This window comes from Scyliorhinus torazame, chromosome 4 (genome assembly GCF_047496885.1).
Source record: "Scyliorhinus torazame isolate Kashiwa2021f chromosome 4, sScyTor2.1, whole genome shotgun sequence".
In the NCBI taxonomy this organism is placed as follows: Eukaryota; Metazoa; Chordata; class Chondrichthyes; order Carcharhiniformes; family Scyliorhinidae; genus Scyliorhinus; species Scyliorhinus torazame.
The window spans coordinates 258091504-258115843 of NC_092710.1; the positions used below are offsets into that span (position 1 = coordinate 258091504).

The 24340-nt window shown below is 48.1% G+C and overlaps 1 protein-coding gene across 1 annotated transcript in view; it reads left to right on the top strand.

Moving 5' to 3' along the window:
* LOC140411489 (uncharacterized) overlaps positions 1 to 24340 on the top strand; it is a 141493-nt gene that overhangs the window by 107798 nt on the left and 9355 nt on the right. Inside the window, exons 2-4 of the mRNA XM_072500581.1 lie at positions 17188 to 17314; positions 17414 to 17595; positions 18874 to 19037. Coding sequence (XP_072356682.1) covers positions 17188 to 17314; positions 17414 to 17595; positions 18874 to 19037 — 473 coding nt within the window. The remainder of the gene's footprint in view (positions 1 to 17187; positions 17315 to 17413; positions 17596 to 18873; positions 19038 to 24340) is intronic.

Sequence of the window (24340 nt, forward strand, 5' to 3'; positions counted from 1 at the left end):
AGTGCCTCCGAAGATTCCGGGAAGACAGGCACGCTAATCTGCGTCATGCAGATTGCTGCCATTGCTCCTAATTGTGTAGGTGGGGCAGCATGGTGGTGCAGTGGTGAGCCCTTCTGCCTCACAGCGCCACGGTCCCAGGTTCGATCCCGGCTCTGGATCACTGTCTGTGTGGAGTTTGCACATTCTCCCCGTGTTTGCGTGGGTTTTGCTCCCACAAGCCAAAGATGTGCAGAGTAGGTGGATTGGCCACGCTAAATTGCCCCTTAAAAAATAATAATAATAATTGTGTAGGTGGATACCCACTGCCTGTGGCCTTGAAGCTCGCAGTGGCCCTAAATATTTTCACCACAGGGTCTTACCAGGTGTTATCGGGAAAGCTGTGTGGGATCTTGCAGATGGCTACTGACCACTGCTTCAAGATGATAACAAGTGTCTGGTTCAAGCATTTGATGAATTTATTTTATTTACTGGAGAGGATTCTGCAGTATTTCCTGTTTTCAAAAGGTGCAGAGCTTAATGGTCATTAAACTGTTTTCTGGACAGCATTAGCCATTCATACATAACTTTCCCTTAACATCCAGATGGTATAAACCATAGGCAATGCATGAGGCAGGTCCATGCATACAATCAGGGAAACAGCCCCAATGCCTGCATACTGAAGCACTCCCAGGTGCAAGGAGAATATGCAATAGTCTGAAAGCTTTGATGACTACCTTCTGGGGATATTCGTAGCAGATGACTGGTGACACCAGTACTGAATCCAGGGACAGAGCTGTTGCTAACTTTGCCTTAGTTTAATTGCTCTGTTTTATCACCTTTGCTCTTGAGTCGCCACGTATCTTTATGATACCGCCACATGGTTCAAGTCCGAGTAATGATCAATAATCCAATACACCGATTAGTAAGATTTAAATCAAAGCACATTTATTATACCCAGTAATCGCTACTCATGCACAAATTCTACGTCTAAGCTACTTCTACAACTAACAGGCCAATACTTAACTTGGAACTGGCCCACCAGGTCAGGGGAACAAATGGCCTTTCGTTCGGGTTCTGAGCCTGCGGGATTCGAAGTTGGTACAGGTTGGTAGCTAGGAGCGCCTATCTCGTAGCGAGCGTTGAAGTAAGACTTACAGGTTTGATCGGCTGCTGAAGAGTGAAGAGAGCTGAAGAAGAGGTGGTGAAGAGCTGAAGAGCTGAAGAAGAAAGCGATTTGAACTTGAAGCTCAATTCTTATAGTTCCCAGGGGCTTCCCGCCTTTCGGGGCGGACCCTGTACCTGGTCCCAAGTGATTGGACTTTGTCCCAATCGCTTGGTTCGATTTTCTCCAATGCTGGAGCGGTTCCCTGATCGATGGGCGGTCATGAGGTGGTCGTTCACCTCCTTTTGTGTAGGCTTCTGCTGGCGCCGAAGAGTCTGGTTATGCTTTGTGTGTCTAAATGTTGCTTATTGTTCCTCGGGATTGCTCATTAGTATGCAGATGGCTGGTGTTTTGTTATGCTGATGGTTGCCGGTATCGATCTTGTCTGGCCTTTCCAGAGGTAAATACACAGCCAACCTGCAGCTGCTCGTTTTTGTTCTGTTGGCTGACTTTCCCATCGGCCTTTGCCGTTCGCCATTTTAAATCGGGAGTTGGCAGTTGTAGAAAGGAAGGGCAGTGAGAACCATTCATCCAGGCAAGGGTGCACAAGTGGCTAGCACTTTGGCTTCACAACTCCAGTGTCCCAGGTTCAATTCCTTGCTGGGTCACTGTCTGTGTGGAGTCTGCACGTTCTCCCCGTGTCTGCGTGGGTTTCCTCCGGGTGCTCCGGTTTCCTCCCACAGTCCAAAGACGTGCAGGTTAGGTGGATTGGCCATGCTAAATTGTCTTTAGTGACCAAAAAGGTTAGGTGAGGTTATTGGCTTATTGGGGATGGGCTGGAAGCGAGGGCTTAAGTGGGTCGGTGCAGACGCGATGGGCCGAATGGCCTCCTTCTGCACTCTATGTTCTATGTTCATCCACCAGGACACTCAAGGAGTAGACTATTGGCCTCCTCAAAATGCGGGGTTTTGAAAAGATGTGGATCTCGCTGGCTAGACCAGCATTTATTTGCCCATCCCTAGTTGCCCTTCAGAAGGTGGTGGTGAGTTGCCTTCTTGAACCGCTGCAGTCTTTGAGGTGTAGGGTCTGGTGTCTTGACAGGTAGGTGGCATTCTGCAACATGTACCCATGCAAATGTCACATATGGTCATGTTATGCTGAGAGTTGTGCAAATTGGCCCTGAAGAGAGGGGAAGCCCTGGCAGAGGTCGATATGGTGGACACAGCCATGTCCCCTGAGGATGACTCAGCTAAAGAGGAGGGTGAGCCATGTCAACCAAGTATCGATGCCAGTTTGTGAGGGAGACTGGGTGTCAGAGCCTCACTTAACAATGTGTCCGCAAACATAGCAAAACCTTTTAGTTTCTTGCAACCTTCTGGTCTTTTCATCGTCATGAATTTAATGATATGTATATAGTCAGGTTAGTGAAGGGTTAATAATGACATCTCTCTGTAAATCAAATGCTAGAGGGCGCCACCACTTCTCTGTATTTAATTCAGACCCTGAGGGAATTCTGGGAGCATAAGGAGAAAGCATGGTGACAACATTAGAAGAAGATTAGAGTAGACAGAGTTAACACGAGGTTAGGTCATAGTGTAGTTAGTGACTATTTAGATTATTGAATACTGTAAGACAGATTCAATATTACGTAATTATTATCTGTAGCTCAGTAGAGTGTACGAACTTCATTGAATTAATAACATTATAATAAATTAGTTTTGTTTCAATATTTTGATTGATGAATTATTTGTCAACAACACATTGGATCATTCTGGACGAGATGACAAAGAATACAACATATTACCAAGAATGAAATGAAAAAATGAAATGAAAATCGCTTATTGTCACAAGTTACTGTGAAAAGTCCCTAGTCGCTACATTTCCGGCGCCTGTTCGGGGAGGCTGTTATGGGAATTGAACTGTGCTGCTGGCCTGCCTTGGTCTGCTTTCAAAGCCAGCGATTTAACCCTGTGCTAAACAGCCCCTCGGTAATATAACATGGAACCAGATGACTGCTGAAGCTAGTTAGATAATTTAGTAAGGATTTATTCAGAATGAACATGGGGGACATGTCCGCTAAGGGCTATGTGGAGTCAATCAATAATGACATAAAGAATGACCCACATGAAGACAAACTGTTATAACCTTCCTGCTTACCATTGGCTGGGGACTAATGACAATCCCACAATCCTATGGGAGTATGAGCTTCCCCAATGAGGGGGGTGGAGAAACCATTAGTAGACTCCCTGTATAAATACAGCTGGCCAGTTTGGAACCAGCAGGAAGGAGTGAGCAGCAAGGGAAGTTGCTGCTGTTTTATATATATATATATATATATATATATATATATATATGTTATTGTAAATAAATGTATCTTGCTGGATTCTTCGTGGCCCTCACAAACAAACTCTCTTCACAGTATCTAGTCAAAACCATCACATCACACACAGGTTTATAAAATTAATTTACGGGATGTGGGCGTCGCTGGTAAGGCCAACATTTATTGTCCATCACTGGTTGCCCTTCAGAAGGTGGTGGTGAGCTACCTTCTTGAATCGCAGTAGTCCCTGAGGTGTAGGTACACCTTCAGCCATTGGGGAGGGAATTCCAGGATTTTGACCCAGCGACAGTGAAGGAGTGGCGATATATTTCCAAGTCAGCATGTTAAGTAACTTGGAGGGGAAACTCCAGGTGATGGTGTACCCGGTTTCTTCTGTACTTCCAGATGGTAGTTGTTGTGGGTTTGGAAAGTGCTGCCTAAGGAGCCTTGGTGAGTTCCTGCAGTGCATCTTGCTACTGTGAGTTGGTGGTGGAGGGAGTGAATGTTTGCAGAGGGGATAGCAATCAAGCGGGCTGTTTTGTCCTAGATGGTGTCAAGCTTCTTGAGTGTTGTTGGAGCTGCACTGATCCAGGCAATTATTCCATTACACTCCTGACATGTGCCTAGTAGATGATAGACAGGCTATGGGGGGGCTTTATAAGGCTCTGGTCAGACCCCATTTGGAGTATTGTGAGCAGTTTTGGGCCCCATATCTAAGGAAGGATGTGCTGGCCTTGGAAACGGTCCAGAGGAGGTTCATAAGAATGATCCCTGGAATGAAGAACTTGTCGTGTGAGGAACGTTTGAGGACTCTGGGTCTGTATTCGTAGGAGTTTAGAAGGGTGAGAGGGGATCTTATTGAAACGTACAAGATACTGCGAGGCCTGGATAGAGTGGACCTGGAGAGGATGTTTCCACTTGTAGGAAAAACTAGAACCAGAGGACACCATCTCAGATTAAAGGGACGATCCTTCAAAACAGAGATGAGGAGGAATTTCTTCAGCCAGAGGGCGGTGAATCTGTGGAACTCTTTGCCGCAGAAGGCTGTGGAGGCCAATTCACTGAGTGTCTTTAAGACGGAGATAGATAGGTTCTTGATTAATAAGGGGAGCAGGGGTTATGGCGAGAAGTCAGGAGAATGGGGATGAAAAAATATCAGCCATGATTGAATGGCGGAGCAGACTCGATGGGCCGAGTGGCCTAATTCTGCTCCTATGTCTTATGGCAGGAGGTGAGTTACTCAGTGCAGAATCCCTGGACTTTTACCTGCTCTGGTAGCCACAGTATTTATATGGCTAATCTAGGTCAGTTTCTGGTCAATGGTAGCCTCCAGGATGTTTATAGTGGGGGATTCAGCGATGATAATGCCATTGAATGTCAAGAGATGATAGTTAGGTTCTGTTGTTGGAAATGGTCATTGCCTGGCACTTGTGTGGCGCAAATGTTACTTAGCACTCGTCAGTCCAAGCCTGGATATTGTCTAGGTCTTGCTGCATTTGGACATGGACTGCTTCATTATCTGAGGAGTCGCGAATGGTGCTGAACATTGTGCAGTCATCCGCAAACATCCCCACTTCTGACCTTATGATGGAAGGAAGGTAATTGATGAAGTAGCTGAAGATGGTTAGGCCTAGGATACTACCCAGAGGGACTCATGCAGTGATGTCCTGGAGCTGAGATGATTGACTGAGAAAATGCATCAATGCAGATGAAATATCATGTTCAAATATAACTAATTTAATAACATAATTAAACAGCAAAAATCACATATGACAATCACCAATAGGAACCTACGTGCATCTAATGTGATTTCTTGCCCCATTTCTGGGCCAACTCACTGCCAACTATGACAGGCTGTTGACCTTTATGCTCTTTTTCCTGCGGGCGTCTTCTGGTTGCCCGATACTGCGAGGACCCCTGCAAATTAGACATCTCCTGCACAATGGCAGGTGGCTCACCTGTCACTCCGGCACTCTGAGACGTTGTTTGTGAAGGTCAGGGGAGTGGCTGTCCACATTAGAAGCACCCTGAAAACGGCCCCACTGTGAACAGGACTTGCATGTGACTCCATGGTGCGCGTTCCCCTGTCGCCTTGGCTCTGGGCACCAGAGATCAGAGACAGGGCGATAAGAATCCAGGTCAACCCACATACTCAGTACCCTATCAGTGAACTGCTGGGTTTGGCTCTTCACCAGTCTCTCAATGGAGAAAGCCATGATTCTGCAGGAAGGGTGATTGCCGTGCTCATAACCTGCATGGACTCCTCTACTGTCCTTGCCGGTGCACACGACCCCTCTGGAATCCCCACTTACCTTGCCCTGTATGTCCAGCATCTACTGTTTGATGGACAACTCCAGAGACTTGTGATCACATTGGTCACCGCTTCTAGGTCACCTACAGCATTATTGTGTGGATCCCATGGATCTGACTCATAAAGTCCCAACAAGGTACGTGTATCTGTGCTGGTGCTGGATGTGAATCGAGGATGTGACGCTGCATCCTCTGGGGCTATGTCCTCCTGGGAGGTTAGCGAGGGTCCTTCAGGGCTCGCGGCAGCTACTGCCAATGTTTGTCCTGTGGGGGAAACAAAACAAGGAGAATGAAGGGCCTCGACATCCTCATTTTAGGTGAGTTCAAGGAGACTTCTGTGCTCAGATCACACACAGGCTCCATTAGGAGATGGTAGGCAGCGTTTGAACCTTAGACCACATTCAGACAGATAGGCCTCCCTAAATTGTGCATGCCTCCTCAGTCAATATCCATCAGCGCCACTGTCCCGACAGCCTCCCCAGTTTACAGGACTGTTGCTCACACCCCACCGACCTTAAAACAGTTAACAAGGGAGACTATGTACCCTTGGAATCTCACCGTACCAGACCTTCCTCCAACTCTCCTGGGCCAATGTATCAGCTCCACCAATGGGCCTCCAGCTACAGAGCCTCCTCCTGGAGCGGGGTCAGGATGGCCAGGTTGGACTGACCACTTCCGGTCCTGGCACTTTCCCTGTAATTGCATGCCCTCTTTTCCTGGGAATTAAAAATGTCATTGTAATGACTATGCTGTGCTCAATCGTGTCTTCAAATGTGTGGATAACGTGGACTTTGTCGAGGGCAAAGATTTCTCAATGTTCCTCGCCAGCTAACAGGTGATACAGGACCATTCCCTGTCCCCATCACCACCCGCCCCCCCCTATAAAAGCTCTTAACTGCTGCGAAGGATTTAAAAGTTTTCATGCAGAAAAGCTTCAGCCTCCAAATTATGATTGATGATGCTGCTGCCAGGCATCCCTTAAAATGGGTGGCTGCGACTGACCTCCAGTTCACACTTGCCACCTTCTGCCCCTGGATATCCTGCCATTCCAGCCATGATTGGACATGCTGCACAGCATTGCTCACCGTGGCTTCCCGCTGAGCAACCATTAATTGGATGAAAAACGCATTAACAGGTGTCTCTCAAAGGTGAGTCTGGGACTCGATGATCCACACACTTCCAATCGGACTCCCGCTTTCTGCTGAGCACTGTAAAATATGTCTTTCTCAATGGCGCAGGGTAGGGATCTTAGTACTGGTGCCAAAGAAAACTTTAGAGGTCTGAATTTTCCTGTCTCTCTGGCAGGCTTGGGTGCCGCATGGCCAGGAATATAGAACATAGAACATAACAGCGCAGTACAGGCGCTTCGACCCTCGATGTTGAGCCGACCTGTGAAACCACTCTAAAGCCCATCAACACTATTACCTTATCGTCCATATGTTTTTCCAATGACCATTTGAATGCCCTTAGTGTTGGCGAGTCCACTACTGTTGCAGGCAGGGCATTCCACGCCCTTACTACTCTCTGAGTAAAGAACCTACCTCTGACATCTGTCCTATATCTATCTCCCTTCAATTTAAAGCTATATCCCCTCGTGCTAGTCATCACCATCCGAGGAAAAAGGCTCTCACTGTCCACCTATCTAATCCTCTGATCATCTTGTATGCCTCAATTAAGTCACCTTTTAACCTTCTTCTCTCTAACGAAAACAGCCTCAAGTCCCTCAGCCTTTCCTCATAAGATCTTCCCTCCATACCAGGCAACATTCTGGTAAATCTCCTCTGCACCCTTTCCAATGCTTCCACATCCTTCCTATAATGCGGCGACCAGAATTGCACGCAATACTCCAAATGCGGCCGCACCAGAATTTTGTACAGCTGCAACATGACCTCATGGCTCCGAAACTCAATCCCTCTACCAATAAAAGCTAACACACCGTACGTCGTCTTAACAACCCTCTCAACCTGGGTGGCAACTTTCAGGGATCTATGTACATGGACACCGAGATCTCTCTGCTCATCCACACTACCAAGAATCTTACCATTAGCCCAGTACTCTGTCTTCCTGTTATTCCTTCCAAAATGAATCACCTCACACTTTTCTGCATTAAACTCCATTTGCCATCTCTCAGCCCAGCTCTGCAGCTTATCTATGTCCCTCAGTAACTTGTAACATCCTTCCGCACTGTCCACAACTCCACCGACTTTAGTGTCATCTGCAAATTTACTCATCCATCCTTCTACGCCCTCCTCCAGGTCATTTCTAAAAATGACAAAACAGCAGTGGCCCCAAAACAGATCCTTGTGGTACACCACTAGTAACTGGTCTCCAAGCTGAACATTTCCCATCAACCACCATACTTTGTCTTCTTCCAGCTAGCCAATTTCTGATCCAAACTGCTAAATCACCCTGAATCCCATGCCTCCGTATTTTCTGCAATAGCCTACGGTGGGGAACCTTATCAAACACTTTACTGAAATCCATATACACCACATCAACTGCTTTACCCTCATCCACCTGCTTGGTCACCTTCTCAAAGAACTCAATAACGTTTATGAGGCACGACCTACCCTTCACAAAACCGTGTTGACTACCTCTAATCAAATTATTCCTTTCCAGATGATTATACATCCTTTCTCTTATAAACCTTTCCAAGACGTTTGCTCACAACAGAAGTAAGGCTCACTGGTCTATAGTTACCGGGGTTGTCTCTACTCCCCTTCTTGAGCAAGGGGACAACATTTGCTATCCTCCAGTCTTCTGGCACTATTCCTGTAGACAAAGATGACTTAAAGATCAAAGCCAAAGGCTCAGCAATCTCCTCCCTAGCTTCCCAAAGAATCCTAGGATAAATCCCATCCGGCCCAGGGGACTTATCTATTTTCACACTTTCCAGAATTGCTAACACCTCCTCCTTATGAACCTCAAGCCCTTCTAGTCTAGTAGCCTGTATCTCAGTATTCTCCTCGACAACATTGTCTTTTTCCTGTGTGAATACTGACAAAACATATTCATTTAGCACTTCTCCTATCTCCTCGGACTCCACGCACAACTTCCCACTATTGTCCTTGACTGGCCCTACTCTTACCCTAGTCATTCTTTTATGCCTGACATATCTATAGAAAGCTTTAGGGTTATCCTTGATCCTACCTGCCAAAGACTTCTCATGTCCCCTCCTGGCTCTTCTTAGCTCTCTCTTTAGGTCCTTCCTAGCTAATTTGTAACTCTCGAGCGCCCTAACTGAATCTTCACGTCTCATCTTTACATAAGCCTCCTTCTTCCTCTTGACAAGTGTTTCAACTGCTTTAGTAAACCATGGTTCCCTCGCTCGACCGCTTCCTCCCTGCCTGACAGGTACATACCTATCAAGGACACGCAGTAACTGTTCCTTGAACAAGCTCCACATTTCCATTGTGCCCATCCCCTGCAGTTTACCTCTCCATCCGCTGCATCTAAAGTCTTGCCTCATCGCATCATAATTGCCTTTCCCCCAGATATAACTCTTGCCCTGCGGTACATACCTATCCTTTTCCATCACTAAAGTAAACGTAATCGAATTGTGGTCACTATCACCAAAGTGCTCACCTACCTCCAAATCTAACACCTGTCCTGGTTCATTACCCAGTACCAAATCCAATATGGCTTCACCTCTCGTTGGCCTATCTACATGCTGTGTCAGGAAACCCTCCTGCACACATTGGACAAAAACGGACCCATCTAAAGCACTCGAACTATAGCGTTTCCAGTCAATATTTGGAAAGTTAAAGTCCCCCATAACAACTACCCTGTTACTTTCGCTCCTATCCAGAATCATCTTTGCAATCCTTTCCTCTACATCACTGGAACTTTTCGGAGGCCTATAGAAAACCCCTAAAAGGGTGACCTCTCCTTTCCTGTTTCTAACCTCTGCCCATACTACCTCAGTAGACGAGTCCTCATCAAACGTCCTTTCTGCCACCATAATACTGTCCTTGACTAACAATGCCACCCTTCCCCCTCTTTTACCACCTTCCCTGAGCTTACTGAAATATCTAAACCCCGGCACCTGCAACAACTGTTCCTGTCCCTGCTCTATCCATGTCTCCGAAATGGTCACATCATTGAAGTCCCAGGTACCAACCCATGCCGCAAGTTCACCCACCTTATTCCGGATGCTCCTGGCATTGAAGTAGACACACTTTAAACCACCTTCCTGCCTGCCGGTACACTCCTGCAACTTTGAAACCTTACTCGTGACCTGAGAATTTTCCCAGTTGTAGGTGAGGACCAAATGAGCTGTCATGGAGGTAACTGAGCAGTCCCTCGCCACATGAAGATGCCACGAGCTCGATGGCAGTTCGTGGGAGCTATCAGAGCCTCGGGCTCCATTCAACAGGGAAAGCGCCACACTGTGGCAGTGCCACTGACTGTGGGGAGCCTTCTCCCATCTGTCTGCTGGTCCTCACTCTTTTGGCCCCTTTTACCTGTCCTATTTGTGGCTAGTGACTGGGAACAGAGGAGCCCTAGCATCTTCCTACAAGCTTCAGCAGTGCCTACCACTCTCGATAGAGATGCTCAGGCTCCTGGGTTACCAGCCCTGTGATTGGGCTGGCTGCACCAGGAGCCTACCCAGCTCCTTAATAGGACAGTGACCACCGTAGGGATCAGATAGGAACCTGTATTGCTGCTAGCAAGTGTGGGCTTGGGACCCCCATTTAATCCCAACTTCAGGGTCCCAAAGCATGTGGCAAAATGCTGCCCACTGAGTTGCAGCCACTGTCATATGAGGAAGTAAATGCTGAGTCCAGTATCCGCTAAATAATGCAGAACTGCCTGGTCCAGTTAAACTCTGACCGTTAATGTTGATGGCGGAAGATTCCGAGATGGCGACGTCATTGCAGGTCAGAAAAGCTGCTTGTGATTTTTATTTTTTTGACTGGCGTGAATGCGAGTTGCCATTTCTCAGGTCCAGCCGGAATGGTGTCCAGATCCTGCTGGAGGCTGCTTCGTTAGTGGAGTTGTCTGAACACAACAGCATCAGTCACAAACTCTTCCAGTCCTGCTTGCCTTCTGTGTGCAACAGAGGTTCACAATTGAAAGCAACAAAATTGAGTGCAATAATAATTAATAGAATTGCAACAATGACCAAATGAGCATAGCCTGCATAGACTCCTCCACTGTCATTGCCGGCGCACGCAACAAAAATCAGCTGAAATTCCCAATTGGCAGTCATGGTGCAAAGGTCTGTATTGAAGAAGAGCCAGGATGAATCGTTTCATATTAAACCTGGACAATAACCAGTCAGATGTTTTACATATTGGGAATTTCCAACCATAAGATTTGTTTGAAATAGTGTTTGGCAGAGATTAGGAGCACCTTTGCTCCTTTAGTTCTTTGTGAAATCTATATTCTTTAAGTCAATATGTTAACAAAGAAAACAAAAACGAAAGCAAAATATATTTATTTTTGCTTTTATTTGCTTCCACATCTGATTCTGGAAAGTTCCTTGCAGATAAGGGCACAGGAATGTGCAGTACAGAGAAGAACAAAATGGTTAATATGCAGGTTTTTGTTTTCTTTGTTGACTTAAATATTAACTTAAAGAATCTTGATTTCACAAGGGACGAAAGGAACAAAGGTGCTCCTAATCTCTGCCAGTGCTTTCCTTGCAAATGTAACCATTTGAACTTTGCTGTGAGGGCCACAAAGAATCCAGCACGAGTGTGTGTAACAAAGTAACTTTATTTTCAACAATATGTACACAGGACCAGTGCTTCACTACTGGTTCCCTCTCTAATTCTAAGGTCTGGAGCATCTGTAGGGAGAGAAAAGAGCTAACGTTTCAAGTCCAATGACTCTTTTGTCAAAGCTTTGACAAAGAGTCATTGGACTTGAAACGTTAGCTCTTTTCTCGCCCTACAGATGATGCCAGACCTGCTGAGATTTTCCAGCATTTTCTCTTTCGTTTCAGATTCCAGCATCTGCAGTAATTTGCTTCTATTATGGGGTAACCAATTGTCCCCAGCCAATAGGATCCAGGCAGTTTAAAGCAGAACTCAAATGATTGTGCCTACAAATATAGGAATTAGGAGCAAGCCATTCATTCCTCGAGCCTGTTCTGTCATTTGATAAGACCGTGGCAGATCCGAATGTGGGCTTGACTCTACTTTCCTGTCTATCCGTTGTAACCTTGGACATCCTTGTCAGTCAAGAATTATCAACACAACCTGAAAATTATTTAATGACCCCAGCCTTCAATATTGAATTTGTTTATTGTCACGTGTACCGAGGTACAGTGAAAAGTATTTTTCTGCGAACAGCTCAACAGATCATTAAGTAAATGAAAAGAAAAGGAAATAAAAGAAAATACATAATAGGGCAACACAAGGTCCACAATGTAGCTACACAAACATCGGCATCGGGTAAAGCATACAGGGATGTAGTGTTAATGAGGTCAGTCCATAAGAGGGTCATTTAGGAGTCTGGTAACAGCGGGAAAGAAGCTGTTTTTGAATCTGTTTGTGCGTCTTCTCAGACTTTTATATCTCCTGCACAATGGAAGAAGTTGGAAGAGTGAGTAAGCCGGGTGGGAGGGGTCTTTGATTATGCTGCCTGCTTTCCACAGGCAGCAGGAAGTGTAGATAGAGTCAATGGATGGGGGGCAGGTTTGTCTGATGGACTGGGCTGTGTTCACGACTCTCTGAAGATTCTTGGGGTCTTGGGCCAAGCAGTTGCCATACCAGGCTGTGATGCAGCTAGACAGGATGCTTTCAATGGTGCATCTGTAAAAGTTGGTAAGAGTTAATGTGGAGTTCCACATTAGCTCCGACCTCTCCCACTCCATCTGCCAATTTTGACCCTGTCAAGTCCCCTCAGTATTTCATATGTTTCAATAGGATCATCTCTCATTCTTCTAAGCTCTGATGAATACATTCCCACCTTTTCGCAATTATATCCATTCTTAAGTAAGATCATGGTACTCCAGATGTGGTTTTACCAAAACTTTGCTGAACAAAACTTCCCTACTTAAAAACACGATTCCCCTTGCAATGAACAGCAAGTCCATTTGCCTTCCTAATCACGTGGTCTACCTGCATATAATGTTTTATGATGTGGCGATGCCGGCATTGGACTGGGGTGAGCACAGTACGAAGTCTTACAACACCAGGTTAAAGTCCAACAGGTTTGTTTCGATGTCACTAGCTTTCGGAGCACGATAGTGTGGAAGGATGTAGCAGGTTACAGAGGGATATAGATAAGCTGCAGAGCTGGGCTGAGAGGTGGCAAATGGAGTTTAATGTAGAGAAGTGTGAGGTGATTCACTTTGGAAGGAATAACAGGAATGCGGAATATTTGGCTAATGGTAAAGTTCTTGAAAGTGTGGATGAGCAGAGGGATCTAGGTGTCCATGTACATAGATCCCTGAAAGTTGCCACCCAGGTTGATAGGGTTGTGAAGAAGGCCTATGGAGTGTTGGCCTTTATTGGTAGAGGGATTGAGTTCCGGAGTCGGGAGGTCATGTTGCAGCTGTACAGAACTCTGGTACGGCCGCATTTGGAGTATTGCGTACAGTTCTGGTCACCGCATTATAGGAAGGACGTGGAGGCTTTGGAGCGGGTGCAGAGGAGATTTACCAGGATGTTGCCTGGTATGGAGGAAAAATCTTATGAGGAAAGGCTGACGGACTTGAGGTTGTTTTCGTTGGAGAGAAGAAGGTTAAGAGGAGACTTAATAGAGGCATACAAAATGATCAGGGGGTTGGATAGGGTGGACAGTGAGAGCCTTCTCCCGCAGATGGATATGGCTGGCACGAGGGGACATAACTTTAAACTGAGGGGTAATAGATATAGGACAGAGGTCAGAGGTAGGTTCTTTACGCAAAGAGTAGTGAGGCCGTGGAATGCCCTACCTGCTACAGTAGTGAACTCTCCAACATTGTGGGCATTTAAAAGTTTATTGGATAAACATATGGATGATAATGGCATAGTGTAGGTTAGATGGCTTTTGTTTCGGTGCAACATCGTGGGCCGAAGGGCCTGTACTGCGCTGTATTGTTCTATGTTCTATACATCGATGACATTTTTTTCCTTTGGACCCACGGCGAAGAATCACTGAAACGACTACACAATGACATTAATAAGTTCCATCCAACCATCAGACTCACCATGGACTACTCTTCCAAATCAGTTGCATTCTTGTTCACACTCGTCTCCATCAAGGACGGTCACCTCAGCACTTCGCTTTACCGCAAACCCACGGATAACCTCACGATGCTCCACTTCTCCAGCTTCCACCCTAAACACATTAAAGAAGCCATGATGTGGAGATGCCGGCGTTGGACTGGGGTGAGCACAGTACGAAGTCTTACAACACCAGGTTAAAGTCCAACAGGTTTGTTTCGATGTCACTAGCTTTCGGAGCGCTGTTCCTTCCTCAGGTGAATGAAGAGGTCCTCTTCATTCACCTGAGGCAGGAGCAGCGCTCCGAAAGCTAGTGACATCGAAACAAACCTGTTGGACTTTAACCTGGTGTTGTAAGACTTCGTACTGTGCACATTAAAGAAGCCATCCCCTATGGGCAAGCTCTCCGTATACACAGGATCTGCTCAGACGAGGAGGAGCGTAACAGGCATCTACAGACGTTGAAAGATGCCCTCGTACGAACGGGATATGGCACTCGACTCATCGATCGACAGTTCCAATGCGCCACAGCAAAAAACCGCACCGACCTCCTCAGAAGACAAACATGGGACACAACCGACAGAATACCCTTCGTCGTCCAGTACTTCCCCGGAGCGGAGAAACTACGACATCTTCTTCACAGCCTTCAACACGTCATTGATGAAGATGAACATCTTGCCAAGGTCATCCCCACACCCCCACTACTTGCCTTCAAACAACCGTGCAACCTCAAACAAACCATTGTTTGCAGCAAACTACCCAGTCTTCAGAACAGTGACCACGACACCACACAACCCTGCCATGGCAATCTCTGCAAGACATGCCAGATCATCGACATGCCACTATTACACATGAGAACACCACCCACCAGGTACGCGGTACATACTCGTGCGACTCGGCCAACGTTGTCTACCTCATATGCTGCAGGAAAGGATGTCCCGAAGCGTGGTACATTGGCGAGACCATGCAGACGCTGCGACAACGAATGAACGGACATCGTGCGACAATCACCAGGCAGGAATGTTCCCTTCCAGTCGGGGAACACTTCAGCAATCATGGGCATTCAGCCTCTGATCTCCGGGTAAGCGTTCTCCAAGGCGGCCTTCAGGACGCGCGACAACGCAGAATCGCCGAGCAGAAACTTATAGCCAAGTTCTGCACACATGAGTGCGGCCTCAACCGGGACCTGGGATTCATGTCACATTACATTCATCCCCCACCATCTGGCCTGCGAAATCCTACCAACTGTCCGGGCTTGACACAATTCACACCTCTTTAACCTGAGGTTACCCCATCTCTGGATCTGTAAAGATTTAATCACCTGCTAATGCTCGCATTCCAAGCATTGTCTGGCAGCTTTGAATTTGTCTATATGTTTGTTTCTGGATCAGACCTCTTCATTCACCTGAGGAAGGAGCAGCGCTCCGAAAGCTAGTGACATCGAAACAAACCTGTTGGACTTTAACCTGGCATTGTAAGACTTCATATAATGTTTTATGATTCATGCACCAAGACAGCTGGATCCCTCTTTATTGCAGAGTTCTGCAACCTCCCTTCATTTAAATAACATACTGCTTTTGTAAATAATATACAGCCACTTCCATTCACCTGAGGAAGGAGCAGCGCTCCAAAAGCTAGTGATTCGAAACAAACCTGTTGGACTTTAACCTGGTGTCGTAAGACTTCTTACTGTGCTCACCCCAGTCCAACACCGGCATCTCAACATCATTTTGATGTGGGAGTCAAGGGTTACGGGGGGGTGGAAGGGGAATAGGAATGAAGAGTTAAGACCTCATTCAGGTCAGCCATGACCTTATTGAATGGCAGAGCAGGCTTGAAAGGTCAAATGGCCTATTCTTACTCCTACGTCCTATGTGCCTATTCTTCCTGCCAAGGTAGGCATGTTTATATTTTCACACATTACACTCTATTTGCCAATTTGTTGCCCACTCATTTAACCTATCTACATCAACATCCTGGGGGTTACCCCTGATTAGAGACTGAACTGGACTAGCCATATAAATACAGTGGCTACAAGAGCAGTTTAGAGATACTCCAGACTCCCCAAAGCCTGTCCACCATCTACAAGGCACACGGTCAGGAGTGTGATGGAATACTCTCCACTTGCCTAGATGAGTGCAGCTCCAACAACACTCAAAAAGCTTGATACCATCCAGGACGAAGGAGCCGTTTGATTGGCATCCTTTCCCCAAACATTTAATCCCTCCATCACCAACAAACAAGATCTACAAGATGCACTGCAGAAACTCACCAAGGCTCCTTTGACAGCACCTTCTAAACCCACGACTGTTACCATCTTGGAGGACAAGAGCAGCAGATGCATGGGAACACCACCACCTGCAGGTTCTCTACCAAGTCACTCACCATCCTGACTTTGAAATACATTGCCGATCCTTCACTGTCACTGGGTCAAAATCCTGAAACTCCCTTCCTAACAGCACTGTGGGTGTACATACACCACATGGACTGCAGCGGTTCAAGAAAGCAATTCAACACCACCTTCTCAAAGGCAATTAGTGATAGGAAAAATTGCTGGCCTAGCCAATAACGCCCACATCCCATGCATAAAAAAAGATATCCCTCCAGGCGTATGTCCTCTTTGTCCTCTTCAAAATCTACTCTCCTCTCTTTAGCTCTCATACATTTGGTTCCTTTATCAAAACGATTGATATCGATTATAAATAGTTGAAATTCCAGCACCGATCCCTGTGGCACTCCACTGGGTATATCTTGCAACCCTAAAATGATTCATTTATCCCTATTTTCTGTTTTCTGTTAGCTAACCAATCCTCTATCATGCTAATATGTTCTCCCCTACATACATAATAGGCGGGATTCTCTCAGCCCGGGGCCGGGCCGGAGATTCCCTGCGACCGGCGCGAATTGTGTCCCGACGCCGGTACGTGATTTTCTGCGTGGCGCTGGTCGGAGGCGACTGTATGCGGCCGGCCCGCCGATTCTTGGCCCGGGATGGGCCAAGCGGCTGTCGTGAAAATGCCGAGTCCCACCGGCGCCGTCCACACCAGCTCTCAGCCGGCGGGACTTCATGATTAGTAATAAAGTGCTCAGGAGCAATTTGACTGTTTGGGAAATAGCCTAAAAAGCGCCATGACTGGGAAATTATTTAGACACGTCGGTCTCAAATTTGCTTAAACCTAGTCACGTAATTTTCTTTTGAATGAATCGACAGAATGTCAATGTATCCTGATGGATGGTAATGTATTTGTAATATTTAAGGAAAGCTTGCAATGTTTCTTGTGAATGGATGAATCTGGATTCTTTCATTGTTCTTACAGGTTATCAGCTTCCCCGTCCAGTGAACGTCTCTTTGGTATCTCACAACTTTAAGACCGTATTAACATGGGCTTATGTAAATGAGACCCCTGAAAAAGCAAACTTTACTGTCCATTTCACGGATTACCTGTGGGTATATATTTTGATTTTTAACTTATTAAAATCATTTCATATAGTTTAGAACATCAGAAGCTGAATAGGATTTCTATTCCTGTCTTTTACCTATAGAACTGGACAATGGCAGCTGTATCCACCTTGCTCAAACATTGCTTTGCACCACTGTGATGTCACCAAAGCTTTTAGTGTGAACCTCACTGCATCAAATTCCTATTATACCAAAATCAAAGCAATTACACAACTTCATCAGTCACAATTTACTTTCACAAAGAGATTCAGTTTTAAACAGAATGGTAAGTTGATTTTGTCTTTAGAAGACTTGAGATTTATAAATCTGTAAAGTAATTTGGATGGCATTTGTCTGAATTTCAACAAGATAAAGAAGCTTTAAATTGAACCTACTTACGTATGTAAAGGCAGGGTGAGGGAGTGGCTACATTGCTCTTGCAAAAAGCCGGCACAGACACAAAGAGCCAAATGACCTCTTTCTGTGCGCAAACTGTACTATAGTTCTCTGATTCTGTTCTACAATGACAGACAGTGAAAGACCCTCTGGTCCATTCAGCATATGTCACAGAATCGTGATATCTTATGCATCACAATATATACACTTCCCAGCCCACCCAAAATTTCTATCTCCGGGCTCCAACCCACCTCATTCTCAGCCAGCATCACTTTTATGACGGCAAATCTAACCATTGACGAGCCTTCCACTAAGGCAGGTAAAGACTAGTTAACACACAGACGTCAGGGCCCAATGACATAATCGGCACAACAGCATTAACTTCTGCTGAGGAGAGTCCCACATAGCCTTCTGCCCAGTAGCAGAAGCACAGTGGGAGCAGCTGACTGGCCTGAGAGCCATCTCAAGTTAAATAAGTAAGTTTAAGAGATTTGCTTCTGGTTGAACTCCTTGTGGGCCGGAGAATAGCATGTGCTCTGCCAGGCTCTGCAAGAGTTCTTTAGGCCTACCCAACCCAGACTTTTCCCGATTGCATCCATGTCTGACTTTTTCCATTCATTCATGAAATATGGGCATCGCTGGCAAGGCCAGAATCTATAGCTCATCCCAAATTATCCTCAATTAGGTGGCAGTGAGATACCTTCTTGAACCCGTAGAACATCTACAGTGAAGTTAGCGAATGAGTTCCAGGATTTGACTGCTGAGGCCTTCTCCCACAAGTCTACCACTGTGTCCTTGCTGCCAAATTCTCAAACTCACTCATTGGTTTGTTGTGGCTAAGTGTCTCGTGGGACTTCCAAGAACTTTTATTTAAGTGAGATTGCATCTTTAAGATCAACATTGTTTTATGGACTTTGTTGCTCAACTTTAAATATCTAAGTTGAAGGAAAACCTGCCTGACACACTGGGCCCTGGTGAGCTCACTAATTTAACTGAAGCAATGATCCCATTATTTTTAAATGGCCAATGCCACCTTTAAATAAGACACAAATTATGCTACAACAGGCATATGAAGCATTGATCTGATAATTATTGTGAACATCTTATCTCTATGCATATAGAATCTTGAAAGTTATTCAATTGCATATTGTTTATACGTTTTCCACAGCTACAATAGGCGCTCCCACTGTAGAAGTTAAGATTCGTGGGCAACAAATATTTTTGAGATGCATATACCCTATTGTTCAGAACCTGACTACAGAGACTGGCCAGAAAGTAGGCCGTGACTTTAGATGTAATATTTGTGTTTGGCAGAAAGGCCACAATGAATCGGTATGTATGACTAAATAGTCAAATGTCATTAACAAATGCTGACGTACCTTCACTGATCATGCCCAAACAATTAGTCCTTATTTAATTATGCTTCTTATTTCATTCCAGAGAATTGTATAACTTTACAGTGTAGAATGGGGTGTTCTAAAGCTATTCATTAAGTCACATTCTCACACTCTTTTGGGTGAACTGACTTTTGGGTCCTTTTGAGGAGCCCCAGCGGCACTTAGACGATGATTCCCAGTGTGGGAAGGCAGCAGTAAGGTTCCCCCAGCATTGCATGGAGTGGACCAGGAGTGGAGCGGTCAAAAAAGGTATCTTGGAGAAGAGAGGAGAACGGACACGAAAAAGTAAGATGGCGGCGGGCGGAGACCAGGCAGCGTGGGCGCAATGGTCGCGGGAGCAGCAGGAGTTCCTGAAAAGCTGCTTTGCAGAGCTGAAAGCAGAGATGCTGGCCCCAATGAAAGCGTCGATTGAGAGGCTGGTGGAGACCCAGAAGGCTCAAGGGGCGGCGAATAGAGAGGTGCAGCAGAAAGCCTCCAAAAACGAGGACGAGATCCTGGGCCTGGCGGTGAAGGTGGAGGCGCATGAGGCGCTGCATAAAAAGTGGCAGGAAAAGTTTCAGGACCTGGAGAACAAGTCGAGGAGGAAGAATCTCCGGATTCTGGGTCTACCTGAAGGTGTGGAGGGGTCCGACAACGGGGCATATGTAGCCACAATGCTGAATACGCTAATGGGCGCGGGAACCTTCCCAAGGCCCCTGGAGCTGGATGGGGCTCACAGAGTCCTGGCAAGGAGGCCTAAGGCAAATGAGCCGCCAAGGGCCGTAGTGGTGAGGTTTCACCGCTTTACGGACAGAGTGCGTCCTGAGATGGGCAAAGAAGGAACGGAGTAGCAGGTGGGAGAATACGGAGATGTGCATCTACCAAGACTGGAGTGCAGAGCTGGCTAAGAAGAGGGCAGGATTCAACCGGGCCAAGGCGGTTCTCCACCGAAAGGGGGGGGAAGTTCGGGCTGTTGCAGCCAGCGCGATTGTGGGTCACTTTTCAGGACCGCCACCATTATTTCGATACGCCAGAGGAGGCATGGACCTTTATTCAGAACAAAAAACTGGACTCGAACTAATGGTTTGCTTTGGGTTTTGGGAAAGCTGGGGCGTGGGAAGGGTGATTGGATGTGCTATGTGTGTTTTAATGGACACACGGTTACTGTTTTGGAGGGGCCACTCCTCGTGTTCGAAGGGGGGAGAGGTTTCAGGAGGAAGGAGCTGCGCCACAAGGGGCGGGGCTAGACGGGAGGGGGCTTTTTTCACGCGCTAGAGAAGGGGGACGTGGCCCGACGGGAGGGGCGGTACTGGAGGGGTGTCCATATCGATTTGAAGGGGGAGGGGGGACTTTGACGGGGAATCTAAACGGGGGATCGTTGGCAGAGGCGGGAGCGGCTGGGGTCAGCAGGAGTCAGCTGATTTATGGGAGTGCAATAGGGGGAGCATGGGGGCTAGGTACTTTTCTAGCGGGGGGGGGGGGAACTGGGTTGCTGCTGCATTGACCGAAGGGGAGCTGGATGTAAGAGGGAGAGTCGGGGCGGGGGTCATCCGCCTGGGGGACTAGAGAGTGCAAGAGGCGTGGGCTCGTGGCTGGTCTAAGAAAGGAGATGGCTAGTCGGCGGGGGCGGGGGGGCAGTCCCCCGTTCCGGCTGATCACTTGGAATGGGAGGGGCCTGAATGGGCCGCTCAAGAGGGCCCGGGTGTTCACGCACTTAAAGGGACTGAGGGCAGACGTCGCTATGTTGCAGGAGACGCATTTGAAGGTGGTGGACCAGATCAGGCTAAGAAAGGGATGGGTGGGGCAGGTTTTTCATTCGGGGCTGGATGCGAAGAATAGAGGGGTGGCAATCTTGGTGAGTAAGCGGGTGTCGTTCGAGGCGTTGAACATTGTGGCTGATAATGGGGGTCGATACGTGATGGTGAGTGGTAGGCTGCAGGGGACCCTGGTGGTGCTGGCGAATGTGCATGCCCAAAATTGGGACGATGAAGGGTTCATGAAGCGCATGCTGAGTCGGATCCCGGATCTGGATGCGGGGAGCCTGATAATGGGGGGGGGACTTTAATACGGTACTGGACCCGGCACTGGACCGATCCAGGTCGTGGTCGGGCAAGAGGCCAGCTGCGACCAAGGTTCTCAGGGGGTTTATAGATCAGATGGGGGGAGTGCATCCATGGAGGTTTGCTAGGCCGGCGGCCAGAGAGTTCTCTTTTTTCTCCCACGTGTATAAGTCACGGGTAGACTTCTTTGTGGTGAGCAGGGCATTGATTCCAAGAGTGGAGGGAACGGAATATTCGGCAATAGCGATTTCGGACCACGCCCCGCACTGGGTGGAGTTGGAGTTGGGGGAGGAGAGGGACCAGTGGCGCTTGGACGTGGGACTGTTGGCAGATGAGGAGGTTTGTGGGCGGGTCCGGGGATGCATTCAGAGATACATAGATGTCAATGATAATGGAGAAGTACCGGTTGGGGTGGTTTGGGAGGCTCTGAAAGCGGTGGTTAGGGGAGAGTTAATCTCAATTAGGGCTCACAGGGAGAAGAGAGAGAGGATGGAGTGGGAGAGGTTGGTGGGGGAGATATTAAGGGTGGATAGGAGGTATGCGGATTCCCCTGAAGAGGGGCTGCTGAAGGATCGACGGAGCCTTCAAACGGAATTTGACTTGTTGACCACGAGGAAAGCTGAGACCCAGTGGAGGAAGGTGCAGGGGGCTGTGTACGAATATGGGGAGAAGGCGAGCCGGATGCTGGCGCAGCAGCTACGCAAGAGGGAGGCGGCAAGGGAAATTGGAGGAATCAGGGACGGAGGGGGGAACACGGTGCGAAGTTCGGCTAAAATAACCGAGGTATTCAGGGATTTTTATGGGAACCTGTATAAGTCAGAACCCCCGGAAGGGGGGGGGGGGGGGGGGGTGCGGCGGTTCCTGGACCAGTTGAGGTTCCCGAGAGTGGAGGAGGGGCAAGTGGAAGGCTTGGGGGCCCCAATTGGGATAGGGGAGCTGGTTACGGGGTTGGGGAGTATGCAGGTGGGCAAGGCCCCGGGGCCTGATGGGTTCCCGGTCGAATTCTACAGGGCGTTTGTGGATCTGCTGGGTCCACTGCTGATGAGAACCTTCAACGAGGTGAGGGAGGAAGGGATTCTCCCCCCGACAATGTCTTTGGCGCTGATCCTCAAGCGGGACAAGGACCCGCTGAAGTGTGGCTCATATAGGCCAATCGAACTCCTTAATGTAGATGCCAAGTTGCTGGCAAAGGTCCTAGCCACAAGAATTGAGGATTGTGTCCCGGGAGTGATACACGAGGACCAGACGGGGTTCGTGAAGGGCAGGCAGCTAAATGCAAATGTGATTATGATCCCCTCAGGGGGTGGGGAGGCAGAAGTGGTGGCGGCAATGGATGCGGAGAAGGCCTTCGATCGGGTGGAGTGGGAGTACCTATGGTAAGTGCTTGGTAGGTTTGGGTTCAGGGAGGGGTTTATAGGGTGGGTCAAATTGTTATATCAGGCTCCGGTGGCGAGCGTATCTACGAACCGGCGGAGATCAGAATATTTTAGGTTGTACCGTGGGATGAGACAGGGGTGCCCCCGTCCCCTCTGTTGTTTGCTTTGGCAATTGAGCCGATGGCCATGGCATCGAGGGAATCTAGAAACTGGAGGGGGTTGGTCCGGGGAGGGGAGGAACATCGGGTCTCGTTGTATGCTGATGACCTGCTTTTGTACATCGCAAATACCGCAGTGGAGGGGATGGTGGAGGTCATGCGGATCCTTAGGGAGTTTGGGGACTTTTCAGGCTACAAGCTTAACGTGGCGAAGAGTGAGCTCTTTGTGGTGCATGCGAGGGGCCAGGAAAGGGGGCTGGAGGAGCTGCCGCTTAAGATGGCGGAGAGGAGTTTCCGGTATTTGGGTATCGAGGTGGCCAGGAGTTGGGGGGGCTCTGCATAAGCTTAATTTGGCGCGGTTGGTGGACCAGATGGAGGAAGACTTTAGGAGATGGGATGTGTTGCCACTCTCCCTGGCAGGCAAGGTGCAGTCCGTTAAGATGACAGTCCTCCCTAGGTTCCAATGCCTGCCCATCCTCATCCCCAAGGCCTTTTTTAAGCGAGTAAGCAGGAGCATTATGGGGTTTGTATGGGCAAGTAAGACCCCGAGGATCAAGGGGATGTTTCTGGAGCATAGTCGGGACAGGGGTGGGCTGGCGCTACCGAACCTGTGCAGTTACTACTGGGCAGCCAATGTTGCAATGATTCGGAAAAGGGTAATGGAGGGAGAGGGGGTGGCGTGGAAAAGATTAGAGGCGGCGTCATGCGTGGGCACTAGCTTGGGAGCATTGGTGACGGTACCTTTGCCGCTACCGCTGACACGGTACACCATGAGCCCGGTGGCGGCGGCGACTCTGAGGATCTGGGGGCAGTGGAGACGGCACAGGGGTGAGTTGGGGGCCTCAGTTTGGTCCCCAATACGGAATAATACGGATAGATAGCGGATTCCTGAACTGGCATCGGGCGGGAATTAAAAGGATGGGGGACCTATTTATCGATGGGGCTTTTGCTAGCCTGGGGGTGCTGCAGGAGAAATTTGGGCTACCCCCCGGAAACGCTTTTAGGTACATGCAGGTGAGGGCATTTGTGAGAAGGCAGGTAAGGGAATTTCCGCTGCTTCCCGCACGGAGGATTCAGGACAGGGTGACCTCGGGTGTATGAGTGGGAGAGGGCAAAGTCTCGGCGATCTATCGGGAGTTGCAGGAGGCGGAGGAAGCCTCGGTGGATGAGCTGAAGGGCAAGTGGGAGGAGGAGCTGGGGAAGGAACTGGATGATGGCTTGTGGGCGGAAGTCTTGGGTAAGGTTAACGCCTCCTCGTCTTGCGCCAGACTGAGCCTGATCTAGTTCAAAGTGGTTCACAGGCACATATGACGAGGGCGAGGATGTGCAAGTTTTTTGAGGTGGAGGACAGATGCGTGAGGTGCTTGGGACCCCAGTGAATCTCGCCCATATGTTCTGGGCATGCCCAGTGCTAGAGGGGTTCTGGAAGAGCTTTGCCAAAGCTATGTCCAAAGTCTTGGATACTCGGGTAAAACCGTGCTGGGGGATAGCAGTATTCGGGGTATCAGATGAGCCAGGAGTACAGGAGCCGAAAGAGGCCGGAGTTCTGGCCTTTGCGTCCTTGGTAGCCCGGAGGAGGATCCTACTAATGTGAAGGGATGCGAAACCCCCAAGCGTGGAGGTTTGGATTAATGACATGGCAGGGTTCATTAAGTTGGAGAGGAT